Source organism: Symsagittifera roscoffensis, chromosome 9, assembly GCF_963678635.1.
Source record: "Symsagittifera roscoffensis chromosome 9, txSymRosc1.1, whole genome shotgun sequence".
In the NCBI taxonomy this organism is placed as follows: Eukaryota; Metazoa; Xenacoelomorpha; order Acoela; family Convolutidae; genus Symsagittifera; species Symsagittifera roscoffensis.
The window spans coordinates 371,459-388,730 of record NC_087070.1 but is presented as its reverse complement, the minus strand read 5'-3'; the positions used below and the strand labels follow the sequence as shown (position 1 = coordinate 388,730).

General features: G+C 34.8%; 1 protein-coding gene and 1 long non-coding RNA gene across 4 annotated transcripts in view; both read right to left on the bottom strand.

Moving 5' to 3' along the window:
* Positions 1-40: 40 nt before the first annotated feature.
* LOC134854288 (uncharacterized) lies at positions 41-2,218 on the bottom strand. Its single transcript, XR_010164402.1, has 3 exons — positions 1,322-2,218; positions 997-1,249; positions 41-756 (listed from the first exon to the last, which is right to left on the bottom strand). It is a non-coding gene; the product is annotated as an uncharacterized LOC134854288 (long non-coding RNA).
* Positions 2,219-7,297: 5,079 nt separating this feature from the next.
* LOC134854327 (synaptic vesicle glycoprotein 2C-like) overlaps positions 7,298-17,272 on the bottom strand; it is a 28,828-nt gene continuing 18,853 nt past the window's right edge. For 2 of the 3 annotated variants that reach the window (XM_063870538.1, XM_063870539.1), the window contains 4 exons: positions 15,466-15,584; positions 14,881-14,993; positions 10,321-10,490; positions 7,298-7,610 (listed from right to left, as the gene is read on the bottom strand). In XM_063870538.1, the coding sequence (XP_063726608.1) occupies positions 7,427-7,610; positions 10,321-10,490; positions 14,881-14,993; positions 15,466-15,584 (586 nt within the window). In that variant the 3' untranslated portion in view covers positions 7,298-7,426. The remainder of the gene's footprint in view (positions 7,611-10,320; positions 10,491-14,880; positions 14,994-15,465; positions 15,585-17,272) is intronic. The other variant, XM_063870540.1, reaches the window with a different exon arrangement.

The following is a 17,272-nucleotide window of genomic DNA, read 5'->3' as shown; positions in this document are numbered from 1 at the left end:
TACTGCATTTCAATGAAAAATAAATTCAACTCCTCGAAAAAATTAAATTCAATGTCACTAAGGATGACTTTCAAAAATCTTCAAATATCTTTAGCTAAAAAATTGGCGAAAACAGCTTTCGACAAAAATGGCTTCCAAGAAATAAATTGAGGCATCCTTTAAAACTTTTGGAATACATCTTCAAAAAAGGGCTCTACAAACTTCCTGAAACTATTAGAAATGAGGGATACCCTCAAATCAACCAGAACTTGTTAATTATTTCTCCATGTGAGTCCTGGAAAGAACTTCGCCCTTAAAAAACCAGTCCAAGCATGAAAATGTTCAGCATAAACGAAATTTGAACCTTGTATGAAGTTCCCCTTGCATTAAATGAAAACAATTTACAAAATCCAATCAACTAATTGGTTGAACTCTTTTCAATCAAAATGCGGATAATCGATAAAGTGTTAAACTAAGAAAGAAAACTCGATAACGCATCCTGATATTTCGTCGTCACTATAGTCCAGAACAAGCTGTTTAATCCCATCCAGATTTAACCCCCTCCCTAACATTTTAACTTCGTTGTCAGCTCTCCCTCTGAAGACCCATTTGCTTTCTACATTTTCGAATAAATCATTCGTATGAACAATAGTTTCACTGCGGAATATTTCGCCTTCTTGTAGTTTGTACAAATCTATGAGGGATTGCCCAGATTGTAGAACAGAACAAAGTCGTTTTCGAGATCGTAAAGTCAACGAGTACAATTCGTCATTAGAGCTGCAAACATACAAGTTTATCGAATTGATTTTTTTGTTGTCAAAATTCAAAAACTAAGTCAGATTAAAATGATAGACATGAAAAAGCCACAAAAGACCCGAACAAGTTTAGTTTGATTGCCGAAAAAATTAGTTGCAGTGAGTCATATCTATTACATGTTATTTGTTATGTCATAGTTGATGTCAAAAAGGAACTTTTTCTAGTACTGACTAAGAAGGCCGTTGAAATTAAATAAGCTACCCATTTTCAAGTTTGCGGAAATCCAGCTCTGTATCGGCCATTGCTTCTCCAATGGCAACATCCGCAAACACTGGTCTCTTTTCTGCTCGGTCGACTTCAAGGCCAATCAAATCGTTCTTAAAACTTGATTGATCGAATGAGATTTCACATAGAGTAGCCCAGCAGGAAAGTTCAGTCAATCCATAAAAATTGAATATCCTCGTTTTGTTTGATTTTGATTTCCAGGCAAGAAGAGATCCCGGAAACGCTTCGCCTATTATGATAAAAAAAAATTCAATAGAAAATTTTGTAATTGAATGTTTTATTTTAAAAAACAAACACTAACCGCCTAAAGCTAAGTTACGAAGAGACGATTTATTATGCAGAAGCATTTTTCCAATATTTTCTGCGCCCAAAATTGCCAAAGAGCTAGGCGTCGTTTGCAAAAACGTAACATTATGCGTCGTAATCAAATTGTGGAACTTTTCAAAATTGAGTTTAAATTCCAGCGGAAAAATCAGCAATGTGCTTCCAGTTATAAGCCAAGATATAACTTCAACAAAAAACGGGTCGAACAAATAACTAGTGTTTTGTGCTATAACTTCATCACTTTTCAAGGCCAATCGGTCTACAATACAATTTACATTAGAGATAATAGATTGGTTCGATACTAGGACGTGCTTACGTAACCCAGTCGTACCCGAAGTGGAAATAACATAAGCTAAGTCGTTCAGCCAATCAGGCTTTACTTCAATTTCCGGTAATAAAATGGTTTTATTAAGCTCGAAATTAAGTCGATAGATAAATATTTCCCCGCCAATAACGGTTCCAACCAAATGACAAAAATTACTTGATTCCGGTAGTAATTTGCCACAAAGGTAGAATTTAGCTCTCAAAGGTTTCAATGAATTTTCGAGAGTACTGATTTCTATTGCATTGTCAACTGGGTAATAAACCAGGTTGTTCTTCGCGCACATAAGAAAAACTAGAAGACCCGAAAGAGAATTTTTGAAAGCGCAAGCTACAATAAACTTCTCAGAAGTCGTTAAACATTCGAAAATTTTTTTCGATATCTGGTCTAATAGTATGTCAACAACAGAAATGCTACTCAAATCAGCATTTTGATAATTTTGGAAATCTTTGCAAGAAATAACATCAATAATGCTACATTGTTTTTGTCGAACACTGTTGGAATATATTTCTGATAGCTTCATGTCAAAACTGTCGATTTGATCGACACAGACTGTCTGAAAACAAATCATCTACCAGAATTCATGTCGATTTACAGACAAGCTAAGCCGGTCTATGAGTTGGTTATACCTGAGATTTTATTTTTTAAAGTCCCGCTTCTTTGTCTCTGGGTACTCATTAGTCAAAAAGGGTCTCGTATCCGGCCATTTTTTGCATAGCAAGTAATTGTTCGCAGCCACACAAAACATTGTATTCGGATGGGTTTTGTTCTGCAGGCAAAAGCAGCTACAAGCAAAAAAGTTCCAATTTGCTTGCGTGAGATGTCAGGTTGAACCCTTTCAATTGTTATTTGAGCTACAATGAAATATTCCCTTACATTTCTGCTTTTTACACTTACCAATCCATGTGATTTCGATAAAACAGACTCCTATTGACCATTGAAACAAAAAATTTTATTGTAAAAATTATCCCTATCCTAGTTCACAATCGTAATGATCTATTTACAACTATATCTGACGTGATAAACCCCATGTAACAAAAAACAAAAACCTTTTAAGCCATCGAAGCTTTTGGAGTGGCAAAACAAAATGACAAAACATGACCAATGATTTTTTGGAATGAACTAAAATACAAAAGCCGAACAAAAAAAATGGACGAAATGTCCAAAATTAAGAAACGAGAAAAAATGATATGATTGAGATCATAATTTCTGTGCTGATGAAAAACTCAAGAATTTTTCATATTTGTATTTCGATATATAGATGAAATTATTAGAATAAACTTTGGAAATTTTGGCCTTAAATTGGTTCGAAATAGTATAAATTTACAGTTCGACCAAGATAAGTTGAATCAGTACCGCTTTGTAAAGCATGAGAGCCTTTAAACTTTTGGCAAAAACGGTTTTGACAGACAAGAACCTGTTAAACACGGTCGGTCAATGCCGTTTTAAGCACTAGTTCAAACAGCTCAGCAAATCAAAAAGATTTTTTGGGTGTTCGAAACCGGTTACGGAGCGTCCAATTTATGTTCTACCAAGTTCTGCTCAAACTTCAGAAAGGAAACGACTTAGAAGGGATTCGAACCTGTGCCAAACCCAACTGAACGCACTGTATACACGCTAAAAAAAATTCAAATACTTTCGAAAGCTTTTTTTTTGCCAGAAAATCACTGAGCATGGCTTCCAAAACTAACTTTCCTTTCAGTAAAAGCAAGTAGTTTTTAGCCTTAATGGGTAAATTTCATATATAACGAACGTTACTTGATCGCTTTACTCGCTCGAAAGTAGACAAAAAAAATCAAACATTTCAAACCGGTTATTCTCGACACTGGGAGAAGTTTTCGGAAATGATTAAATGTCAATTAAATCACGACTGAAAGTGCTTCAATATAATATATCGCTCAACCCAGTCTGATGATTAATTGTGGTACCTGATTTTGCGAGGTAAAGAATAACATAGCCAATCGAAGATTGGAAAAGAGTAATGAACGAAAGTAAACATAAAAAAAAACACTTTAATGAAAAAATTTAATTAAAATAACCACTTTCTAAATTAAACGAAAAAATAGATGGCCTTTAAGCTCTTTGAGTTTCTAGAACAATTTATGACAGGGGCTTTTTTGATAACATTAACTCAATTTGAGAAAACTGGATCAACAGGTAAAGTTTTATTCCGCTGGAAACCTAAAAAATTAAATTCCACTTTCGAAACTAAAAATCGTTCACGAACTTTTGCGCCATTTGCGCGTTCGTATTTGGAGAAAGCCATTTACTTCATTTTCAGCAGATGTAATTCAATTGAACTCAAAAAGTACATCAATATTTTAAGATTTTTTCCTGAAAAAAACTCAGGAAGACCTATATAAGAGTCTTCACTACGTTCATTACTCTTAAAAAAAGAAAAACCAGAACTCACTCGAATACATAATTCCTCCAAATTTTCAATGGTCGGAACAATAACCACTCACTGCCATAGACTTTATTGCCAACTCTTGACGCATTCGACAGAAAACGAAAAATTATGAAAATAACTAACTTTTAGCAATTTTTAGTGGTATCCAAAATAGTTATAGCTATTGTTAGTGGTATCCAAAAAAATTATTTCATCTAATTCCAACATTTGTTTCTCAAAAATGACTACTTCGGTTCTTTTCGCTAATCGGTAGATTTGAAACCATATTCAGAATTTTGCAAAAACTATTCAAAAATAAATCTTTTAAAAAAGACAACTTAAGGAAAATTCTTGTCTAAAGGTGATAAAAATATTTTCAGCTTTCAATCAGCAAAAATGCTTTCAAGGCAGCTTAAATCGAGCTACTGAACAAAACATAGACCAGAGACTCTGCGGATTGCTTTTCAGAAAAAAAACCATTTACAAAAAAAAACGAGCACACAGTGTCTTCACGCATGCAATTGTCAGAAGGCTAAAAAAATCGAAACCAGCTGAAACTGAGCACTTGAAAAATCTCATCTCTGAAGTTATGCTAGTTAAATTAAAGCCATGTAACAAACCTTTATATGAAGATTTCAAAAAAAATTCGACCGGGGCTCGATTTTCTAGAAATTTCGGACAAATCTCAAGCGCTACCTCTATGCGATAGTTGCACTGTAAAACTGTGATCACATGCAAAATGCAGATTAAAAAAATTTAAAAACTAGTTAGAAAAAATTCCACAAAAAAACTTGGAACTCAATTACCTGGACAATTAAACTAAATGGAGATGACATCTTATAAAAATGAAATAAAGCCAGCAGATAGTTGGAAATGTGCCAATGAACTCAAGGCAGCTGAAAAAAAAAATCATTTTTTTTGTTTAAAAAACATAAAATTGAAGCTTTTTAAATTGGCAGAATCGTTTTTGATCGAAACTTTTGCAATAAACTAACCCATTTTCAGAAAACTTGATCACTAGAGAATTTTTTATTCCACTGTGATTTCTGAAAAATGAAGTCGCCGAAAATAAATCGGGTTTTTTGTGCCATTTGAACTTTTGTTATTCGAGAGCAAAAATTACCCTCCTAGTTGCAAACAAATTTCAATACAGGGGCGAAGTTGCATATCGCATATACAAGCAAAAACATGACCGATAACGCTTCTGGGAAAAACTGAATGAGTATAACTTTGAGTCTACAAAATTTCTTAAGTGACGTACTCCAATTATGAGTCTACATAAATGCTTCGTGACGCAAGCCAATTATGACGCATTAGCAGCACCAGTCAATTTGCAAAAAAAAAGAAATTTACCAACTAACATGCCTCAATTTATAAAGCGGACGCATTTTAACTAGTATACGAAAAATTTCATTAAAATATCCTACTCTGCCCAGGTTCGAACCCTCTTATTTTGTTGCTGGTCTCCTTCCCTACAACTACGCTACAGATTCATGATAGCTTGAAGCTGAAGTGCTATTTGTAATATAATAGTCTATGTTAATATCCTTAGCATTGGCTATACTTAACAGCTGGTTATTGCTCAAAATGTACACTTTCAAGAAGAACACGCTTTGTCGCAACAATATTTGCGACTTGGGTTGGAAAAAAGTTAGTTCATACTATAACACAAGCTTTGCTTGCGTAATTAAACCTGAAACGAAATCAAAAATATGTCACGAAAAAAAAAACAAATCTGAGCGTGAACATTTGTTACGACTTCCAAAAAAACATCGAAAAATCATCACGAGCTATTAAGTGTCTCCACTATGTTCAATGCACTTTAAAAAAGCTGACAATACGAGCTGCATGAAATAGCCAAGAAAAATATGAAGACAAACATGCGTAGAAAATTTGTCTGTGACGTAATTTGAAGTGTTGACAGAGCGGTGGTGATGATGTGAAATGGACGGAAACCATGTGAACTCTTGGCATTTGGTAGACGTTAAATAAATTGGACAAATGAGCCTCTAAAATTTTAACTGCTGAGCAAAAACGTGCTATATGCATGTATGATGCTGACAGCTTTGAGTCTTTATCTAGTTTGTGCAAGGGTATTATTTTCGAGTTTTTATACATTTGCGGGATTATGTTTTCAGACAGCGAAGAAGTAAGAAGACAAATTAAGTAGTGCAAGGCTAGAAAACCGAAATAGTTCAAGTGATCATTGCACAGGCGATCTAGGCTGAGTGCTCGGGAATGTGTGCTGTTCGCAATGGCTTGTTTAGTCTGTTGTGGGGAGAATAGGGTCAGTGGAAAAAGGAAGCTTGGCTATTTTGCGTCTCGTTGTACAAGGCAGTTTGTCCGAAGTGTGGGTCCTTGCTTTAGTAAACGTTTGTTAAAAACTTTGGCTGTCTTGTGGGAACTTGATCGATTTTGAGTCAGTTTGAATAGGGTGCTACCTTCTACAGGCCTGGATCCGTTTGAGGACGTATTACTTTCCAGAAAAATCTGGCGCCAACGCGACAATCACAGGTCTGGAGGAATTGACGCCATTTGTTTTCTCTTTTGCTGTCTGTGACAAAACTCTTCCATTCAGTTGGTAAGCTTGTTCACGATTTATAGCGTGGTTAAAATGACGGTTAAAATCTCTTTCTGGCGCGAGAGTGAGAGATTCCTCAGAGAAAGAAAGGCGGGGTTGATGAAACGGCTGGTGGCGTGCTGCCCCGAGGACTACGTCCCAAAGTATTCTCTCGCCTGCGGCGATATTAAAATCTGGCGCTGTTTCAGGGAGGCCCGGTTCAATTTTTTCGATAAAAAAAAATTTGATAAAGGCATTTTAATTCCGCTGTGAATTCTGAAAATCAAACATTATCATCTGGTTATACACCATCTGTTTGAATTCGACGGAGGCAGACCAGTGCTGAAAACTTAAAATTATTCCAAACATTTACATCGAGAAATTGTTTGTTACGAGAGTCGTCTCTGAAAGCCTAACCCGGCCATTGAACCCCTTTTTTGAATAAAAAATTCCTGAGCGTTTTATACCACCATTTTCTCGTTTGCGACTCCAACTAGTAAGTTCAGATCTGCTTTGAAAGTTAAATTTGAAAAAGATCTGCTTTGAAAAATCAAAGCGGGCATTCCAATCGAAAATTCGTTAATTACTAATATTTAACTGCACTTATACTTTCAAAATGCTGTATTTTGAATGAAATTAAATTTCAATTTCATCAATAGTAGGATGTCAAAAATAAATAGACATAAAACCTTTACAATTTTCAGATATGCATAAAATTTAAAAATTCAATAAATAATTTCAATTCTAAGTATAATCTACAGTAATGGCCCGACTGGCATAAATTTAAAGTAGATTTCTACCAGTTTTTTTTCTACTCCAACGGCTTTCCCTGCATGTTCGGCAAGAATAACGCTAAGAAGCCTCCAAATAGCATGAATACAGCTACTGTTAGGATGGGAACTGCACAATGCTCCTCAATGAGAGCTGCGAAGGCAAGATTGGCAATGATGGAGCCGATTCGGCCAACTAGAGTTAAGAAGCCAATTGCTAGGGCTCTAAAACAAAACACAAGCACATTATATTTTCATTCCTAAAAATCATATCGAAAAAATATCGAACACAGCCAATCGAAGATTGGAAAAGAGTAATGAACGCAAGTTAACATAAAAAAACATAGCGAACAGACAGTTTTGTTAAAATTAAGCTAATTTGAAAAAACTGGATTAATCGGTAAAATTTTTATTTCGCTGGAAAATCTGATAAATAATTTTTCGGAATTAGAAGTCGATCAAGTTTTTCCTGACCTTTACAATTTTGCTGTTCGATAGTGGAGTTTGCCGTCCTTTTAACAATAGAAAGGCGCTGAAATTAAAAAGAAAACACAAGTTAAACCGCGAAAAATCAAAATTGAGCGCGAACAAATATTAAGACTTTTTACAGAAAAAACCAAAAAAAATCAGCAAGACCTATATAAGAACACTCACTACGTACATTACTCTTAAAAACACTGAATTTCTTGGAAAAATATGAACTTTCGAATTTCAAAGAAAAAATTAGATGCCCCTTAAGCACTTTGAATTTCTAGAGCAATTTATAATTGGCGCTTTTTTATAACATGAACCCAATTAGAGAAAACTGCATCAATGGTTAAAGTTTTTATTCTGCTGTAAATCTAAAAATTAAATTCCACTTTCGAAACTAGAAATCGTTCACGTTTTATCGCGCCATTTCCACGTTCGTTTTTGGAGAAAGCTATTTACGTCTTTTTCAGCAGATGAGTATCAACTGAACTCAAAAAGTGCATACATACCTAAGTACATTCATAAATGCATCAATATGTATGAATGCACATGTGTAGTTATTAGAGACTTTTAAGACTTTTCCTGACCAAAAAAATCAGGAAGACCTATATAAGAGTCTTCGCTACGTAAAATACTCTTAATAAGATTTTAGTCAGTACTATTGTGATGTATTGTAATGATTAACAGAGAGGCGAAGCTGCGCTCCGCAAATACAAGCAAGGAAAACGCAAAAAAAAGAGGTCTAAACAGGCAAAACAAAAAGAAAGGAAAAGATTGAAAAACAACTTGAGAAAAATTTTAACCTGAGATTAGGAGTATCATGTTCTCACATCTGCAACACGATCGCGTGTAATTTTACTAACACAAGCCAACAATAAATCAGCTACAATTTCTATCAAGTAGCCAATGCTGTAGTAAAAAGTCGACCAAAAAAACTATTTCAATGTTCCGGATTTGTGTCTCCGACCTGGTGATTTGGTGTCTCCTGTCCTGGCATCTGCGCTACGGCTGCTTGGAAACAAACTAGTGACCCAGCTAATGCTGGATGCGCCTGTTTTAATACTGATGTTTTAGTACTGATACGGAAATAAGTAATTTTCAAAAGAATGGAATATACACCAGTGATGGCAAACCCTTAAGATTTCTCTGGTTAAGTAGCGAATTAGCCACTTATTTAAATGGGAAAACTACTACTATCTCTTTCAAGCAAATTATTTCACTCAGATTTGGAAGGGTAAGTTTCGAAAGTGAAAAAGATTCCACAAATGATCGAAAGTTCAAAATTTGACTTCTCCTAAATCCATAAACTTTTCTCTACTAAAGCATGGGAATAGCCTCTTATGCAGGGAAGATTTTCATACCATAAAGTTTGAACTGCACCCTTAATATCAGATTTAGCTAGTAGCTTTTGACAAAGGTGATGACGCAGGTAAAATCTAAGCACCATGTTAGTTTGATAAACTATCAACCGCAGAATCAGCAGGTTAGTTTTTGAAAAACAATTCCAAGAAACAACGGTCAGCATTTCAAAATTGGACCTTTTCTAATGCCATATATTTTTTCAAACCGTAAGACATGGACGGTTGTAGGTTTTTTTTTTGCTTTCAATTAAAACCTTAATCTCCAATTTCGCAGTGTACTTTTTGAGAAAAGTAAAAAAAATTTAATCAAATGTCAAAACATGGGTATGTTTAAGGCCATGACTTTTTTCTGACCAAACTTAGGGAATAGCCGCTTGAGAAGGGAAAATCCTCATGATTTGTTCTTTTTATTGAAGCTTTCATCTCAGATTTGGGCTTTAATATTTGAGAAAATGAAAGAACTAAAAACAATTAGGTCAAAAATCTACCTACTGAAACTTTCGAAGGCCGTAGAACGTGAAGTAAAATGAGAACAGGCTAGCTAAATATACAGGCACAAAGAAGAGCCGATTTTTTTCCATCGTTCTCATTTATTTTAAAATCAGTACAGTAGTTTTTGAGAAAAATTTCTGGGAAAGTGCAAAAATTTTCCAAAGTGTTGCAAAAAACAACGAATCCCATACATTTTCATTATATCTGTTTTTTTTTCCAAACAGGACCTAACATTCGCCAAAAATAAAGCAGTAACCTATGCTATTAAACTGTCTATGCTGGATCAAAAATAAAGTTTTTTTCTCTGGGAAATCTGATAATTACGCTCCTTTTTCGAAATTAGACGAAACTTGAGCACGTAAACGAAAGTCCGACAAATCAATTTTTATCGGAAAAAATCTTCCCGCGATGCAAGCCCCGGACCTTAAGATATAAAGGCGATGGCGTTACCTCTAGACTAATTGCAACGGAACCTGGAAGTTTTTAAGATTCAATAATAATGCAAGTTAAAAATTTGTTTACGGAAAAATGTCTAGTTCACGATTACAAGACCCTTGCTTTCGCAAGGGTAAAAAAATATGATTCATTTAAAAAAACGTATCGTGACCGACCTTTTATTGGTAGGATACAACTCGCATTGCAATACATCCAACACATTCCAGCCGATGACCGATATGCCTCCGAATATGCACATCATGATGAGAGTCTGGGTGGTGGTCTGCACCAGCCAGATGAATAGCACCGATACACCGGACAGGATCATGCTTGATACCAGCAGAGACTAAAACAGCAAAAATAAAGATGAAAAGTGTCAATGACCTGATGGAGACTGAAAAACCCAGTGATTTTATTTGAAACAGTTTTATCTTTCGAGTTTTAATTGAAAACAGAGTTGTAAAATTGTGAATGAACTAACAAATACAAATACCAAAAAAACGATTGATTTTTTTGAACAGTTTTAAATTTGCGAGCTTCAAAGAGAATATAATTACCTTAAGTCTCTTCGAATCTTTTGGCATTTTTTAAATTTAGAAATTCACCCAATTTAAAAAATGGATCAACACAACTTTTTCCTCAGAGTTTTGAAACTTGCTAGCATTTTGCTATGAATCTTCAATTAAGATTGAGGACATTGCTACATGTTTAGATACTTTTTGACTTGCGCTTCAATGGTTGATTTAACCGTTTATCGAAGTCAACAGCAAAACAACTAAATAAATTTAAGTACAATCATTGCGAGAGAGTCGAATTTTACGTGTCAATGGTGACATATTAAAACTGCTCAGCCAAAAGTAGGGCTGAAACGTGGAAACTCGTCTTCAAAAAACCTTTCAAACTAGAACAGACGATTGGTAAAAAGTAAACATAGCCAATCGAAGATTGGAAAAAAGTAATGAACGCAGCTCTTTGAATTAAGCTCTTTGAGTAATTAAGCTCTTTGAATTTCTAGAACGATTCATGATTGGCGCTTTTTTGATAACATTAACCCAACTTGAGAAACTGGATCAACAGGTAAAGTTTTTATTCAGCTAGAAATCTATAAACTAAATTCCACTTGGGAAACTAGAAATCGTTCACGAATTTTCGCGCGATTTCCACGTTCGTATTTGGAGAGTGCTATTTACGTAACTTTCAGCACATGAATTTCAATTGAACTCAAAAAGAGCATATATAACCAGGTGTATCAATATTTTGAGACTTTTTCCTGAAAAAAAACAGCAAGACCTTTATAAGAGTCTTCACTACGCTTATTACTCTTGAAAATAGCCAACTGACAGTTCGAAAAGAGTAATGAACGCAAGTGAACAGAATAAAACACTGAATTTGTTGAAAAAATCTCAACTTTCGAATTTCAAAGAAAAAAGATGTCCTTTACGCACTTCGAATTTCTAAAACAATTTACGATCTATAAGTTAAACTCCACTTTCGAAACTAGAGGTCATTCACGTTTTCCGTAACCTTTTCACTTTCGCTGTTCAATAGTGAAGTTTGCCTTACCTAAAAAAAGAAGAAGAATGATATTAAAAATAACTATAAAAGTCAAACCGCGAAAACACAGTTTGAGCGTGAACAAATTTTAAAACTTTCAAAAACCTTCTTCTGAAAATCTCATTTTTCTCGAGAAAATCAGTTATTGCTCGGAAAAAAATTTCTTAAAAAACAGAAATACACCAATAAAAATTGCACTATTGAAACTGAAGCGAAGCTGGAATTTACAAACACAAGCGAGAAAAAAGCAATAAGTAGCTTAAAAGAGTCAAAAAAGAAAGATAATAAAAACTAATAAAAATTCTTTTATGTGTCGGAAACGAACCTCCGATCTGGCGATTGATAATCACGCGTCGCACCATCTGCTTCAAGACTGCTTACCATAAAATGAACACTAGGGGACTAGCAAAGAGGTACCTTTTTTATGATACTTTCAAAAATATACTGATGCGAAAGGTAATGCATAACTTTCAAAGTGTGTCAAAAAGAAAATTTTTTTGGACGATTACCAACTCCCAAGCTGTTTCCTATCGACAAAAGTACGGATAACACGCTTTTTCTGGGGAGATAACAACTCCCCAGTTTGATTAGTTTATTTGGAAATTAGGGAAATTGAACAAATTCCAAAAATGACTCAAACGGACAAATATTTCTTAGATAAATAGCAGATTCCTTGCACAAATCGGAAAAATCCGTTTATGCAGACAGGCGAAACTAATAAAGATTTATAACGAAATTCGGGCGTAGCCGCTATGAACCGAAATTTTCTATCGCACGCTTTTTCGATTGAATCTTAGGTGAGGCAGCGTAGTTTTCGATATTTAGAAAACGGTTAACATTTCGAAAATGGACTTTTTCTAGATTTAACATTGCTTTTGTACAAACTAGGACGTAGCCGCTATGCAGAGAAATTTACTAGCACCTGCTCGTTCTGCTGATTTGGCTCTTTGATAAAACTAACACAACTTGAGAAAACTGCATCAATAGGTGAAGTTTTTCTTCAGCTGGAAATCAAAAAATTAAATTCCACTTTCGAAACTAGAAATCGTTCACGTTTTTTGGCGCCATTTCCACGTTCGTTTTTTGAGAGTGCTATTTACGTCTTCTTCAGCAGATGAATTTCAGTTGAACTCAAAAAGTGCATATATACCTAAGTGCATTCATAAATGCATCAATATGTATGCATGCACATCTGTAGTTATTAAACTTCTCCTGAAAAAAATAAGCAAGACCTAAATAAGAGTCTTCACTACGTTCAATACTCTCAACAAAAGCATATTTATCAGATACATTAGAAAATGCATTAAAATGTATGAATGCACAACTGTAGTTATAAGAGCATTTTAAGACTTTTCCTGAAAACAAAAAACAAAAAAATCACCAAGACCTATATAAGAGTCTTCACTACGTTCCTTACAATTAAAAATATATCGGGTTTAAGCTTTTTTAACTTTAAGAACAATTTATGATTGGAACATGTTTGATAAAGTTGCCCCAATTTAAGAAAACTGGATCAATGAGTAAATTTTTTTATTCCGCTAGGAACTTTAAAATCCTTTTTGAAAACTAGAAGTCCTTGACGTTTTCTTTGCATAATTTCCGCTTTCGAAATGAGAGGACGCCATTTACTCAATTTTAAGCAGATGATATTGAATAAAAATCAAAAGCGCATATATACCTAAGTGCATTCATAAATGCATCAATATGTATAAATGAACTTCTGCAGTTATTAGGGAAAAAAAACGAAAAATTATCAATACCTATTATATAACTGAGAATCACTCTTTTATTTTACATTTAATCAACTATATTGAAGACTAGTTTCCTCTGGAAAAAATCGGAGAACAGCCTACCAAAATAACCCACTATATGATGCGTCGGTTTACATTGTGGCACTACTTGCTTGTTTAAACAACCCACGCCAAATAACATTTCTTTCGCTTTGCCATTAGCCCAATTGATGTTTCATCTAATTGAATTGCTGAACAGCATTTTAATTGTTTGAAATTAAAAGCCTGAAAGCAGTTTATTTTTAAATAAATAAAATTAGTTTACACGGAGGTGAAGCTTCGCAAATACTTGCGAGAACACGACAAAAAGCAGCTTTATAAAGTGCAATAAGAAAAAGTAGAAATAAGCCTCGAATTAGTTTAAAAAATTAGGATATGTATCAGGTTCAAACCTACGACCTACTTCGCCCTCGTGATTGGGAATCTCACTAGCCACAAATTAAGCAGAGAACAGATGCTATGCAATTTCCAATGCTACATGAAATCTTAACTTCTACATTTCAATGTAAAACAGATATGGCTTTACAGCTCTTTGAGTTTCAAGAAAATATGTTTGATACTTTTTTTATATAAAATCAAACTCAATTTGAGAAATCTGGATCAAAAGGTAAAGTCGATCACGTTTTTTCTAACCATCACACTTTTGCTAATTGATAGTGGAGCTTGCCTTCCTTTTGCCTGAACAAATTTTAAGACCTATATAAGAGTCTGAACTACGGTCATTGACTCTTGAAAAAACTAATTAAGCTTTGTTTGCTATGTTTGTTTCCAAATGCCTAAATAATCGTTAAAATAGTCAATTACACAGAGGCAAAGCTTCACTGCGCAAACTTTAGTGAGAACACGACAAAAAGCAGATCTATAAAATGCAATAAGAAAATGTAGAAAAAAGCCTCGAATTAATAAAAATTCGGCTAAGTCTAGGATTCGATAACACACCTACTATGCCCTAGCAATTATGAGTCTCACGCAATAACCACTCAGCTACAGACGCTTAATAAATCACAAACGCTAGCCACAAAGAAAGCAGAGAACCAATGATACGAAATTTCCAATGCTTCAGATCGTAAATATTGCAAAAGTGCCTCCAAATAAATGAACATTTTCAATGAACACTTTTATTTGCGAATTAGGTTAGAAAAAAGAAGGTTCGGACTAAACCACTACCCTGCTCAATTAGGTTAGAAAAAAGAAGGTTCGTACTAATACACTACCCTGCTCGTAGTGTAAAAAAACTTAATGTTCAGTTCACGGATATTTGAAAACGTGCCATATGGCCTGTTGATACTCTTTCAAGCTCGAAATAAATCATGGTATGTATATAATACATTAACACTGGTTTTTGTTTAAAATTTAAGCCAGAAATGAGTTGTTTATTAATTTTTTAACTACCTTTCTGCCGGTGTAGTCTACTAGGAATATGGTTAGTATGTTTCCGGGCAAGTTGGAGAGAGATGTGATGAAGGACTGCTTATATACTTCGTCATCTATGTTCGCACTCCCATCTGACACAAAACATCATCACAAAATACTTCATGGAATATTAACCAAAGCTATCCAACTTACTAAAAAACTCGTAACCTTGAAATCGCCACTGAAGATCAAATAATTTCAGTTATGACAACAAATTATTTCCATATAGGCCAGGTGTGAATTATATTGGGCCTGGTGGTACCTCGACACCATGGCCGCCCACAGGTTCCTTGCTGTGGTACTTCTTAATGACATCCATTTTCGACAGTTCTAATATTCATGAGTTTTGAAGGATGGAGGGACGTAGCGCTCACCGAACAGAAGTTTTTTCCTTAAATTCTCCTCTTCCATCTCAAAAATCGAGGATCCGCCCGTCATATAGAAAAGAATCAGGGGATAATCAGTAACTAGCAGAACCGTTTGTATGCTCCATTTGTCTTGTCTATATTTGATACAATGTATTCAGCTGAACTTAGAATTGAAAACTGAATGGTGTGTTATCACCTTGATTGCAGTCTGGGTCGGAGGCTGAGCTAGTGTTGGAGGGTCTGTCACAAGCACTGCCTCCGTTCTTGTTCATGTCGTCCAGTAGAGTGGGAAGCCACAACCAGAGACCATAGTAGCTGAACAAACAGTAAACAATCAGAGAACAAATGGTACCTTTTGAGAGCAGGGGAAAAGAGAAAGGAAGGGTGCATGAAATTGATTCAATTTAATTAGTTTGTGTTTCAAATAATCGCTGATTTTGCAGCAGTTATAAGCAATTAAACGTAGCCGACAGGCAGTTGGAAAAGTTTAAAAGAACGACTGAAAAATTGACCAAATTTTTTTTTCGAAAATCCGCTTATGCAGGCAGGCGAAACTAACAAAGATTTATAACAAAATTCGGGCGTAGCCGCTATGAACCGAAATTTTCTATCGCACGTTTTTTCGATTGAATCTTAGGTGAGGCAGCGTAGTTTTCGATATTTAGAAAACGGTTAACATTTCGAAAATGGACTTTTTCTAGATTTAACATTGCTGTTGTACAAAATAGGACGTAGCCGCTATGCAGAGAAATTTTCTAGCACCTGCTCGTTCCGCTGATTTGGCGCTTTGATAAAACTAACCCAACTTGAGAAACCTGGATCATTAGGCCAATAATTAGGATGTAACAGTTTATGCAGGGGAGCTCCCAGTACAGGCTCTTTTGACGAACCCTTAACCTCAGAATTGTCAAGGTCGTTTTCGAGAGAATGAGAATAAACCAAAAAAACCCAACTGAAATTTTCGAAGGCCGCAGAACGCCCGGTAATATATTTCTCGAAAAAACTACAATTTTTTCAAAAAGTTTATTTTTTTTCCATAAGCGTCTCTTAAAATAAACATTAAAAAACCAAATCCCATACGTTTTCCCATTAACTGTTTACACAGAGGCGAAGCGGCGCTTTGCAAACACAAGCGAGGAAAATGCAAAAAAGATCTCTAACAGGCAAAAAAAGTGAAATAAGGAAAAGGTTAAAAAGACACCTTGAGAAACTTTTTTGCAAGGCTTGGGAGTAACACGTTATCACATCTGCTTCATGGTCGCTTGTAATTTTATCAACACTAGCCACCAATAAAGCAGCTGCAGTTTCAATCGAATTATCAATGCGATGCAGGAAAAACTCTACCATAAAACTAACTTTTTCAATGTTCCGGATTTGGATCTCCTACCGGTTGATTTCCAATTCCTCGCAATCGCGCCACGGACGCTTGGAAGAAAAACTAATTGCCCAGCTTATGCTAGATTCATATGTTTTAATATTTCGATCATATTTTGTACTGACACCGAAATGCGTAATTTTAAACGTTTCAAAAATGGACTTAACGCAAAACCCTAGTGATTTTCTGCATTTTTAAAGAAAAAACTAATAATCGATCTTTCAACTGAAATCTTTATCGCAGATTTGGCTGGGTAGTTTTCGAAAAAAAAATGAAAAAGATTCCGAAAAACTATCAAAAATTGAAAAAGTTGGCTTTTCCTAAATTCACAAAATTTTCTGTTTTAAAGCATGGGAATAGTCTCGTATGCAGGGAAGATTTCCACACCCTGATTTTTAGATTGAATCCTTAATATCGGCTTTAGCTAGTAGCTTTCGAGAACAGTGATGAAATTTCTATAAAAAAAAACGGTAAAAACTTCAAAAAAAAATGGATTTTTCCGATGTCCATATCGTTTTTTTTACAAAACAAATAAGGCGAAACAGATTACCCAGGAAAAAACCAAGCACGATGTTAGTTTGAATGAATTATCAACCTAACAATCAGCAGGTTAGTTTTTGAAGAAAAA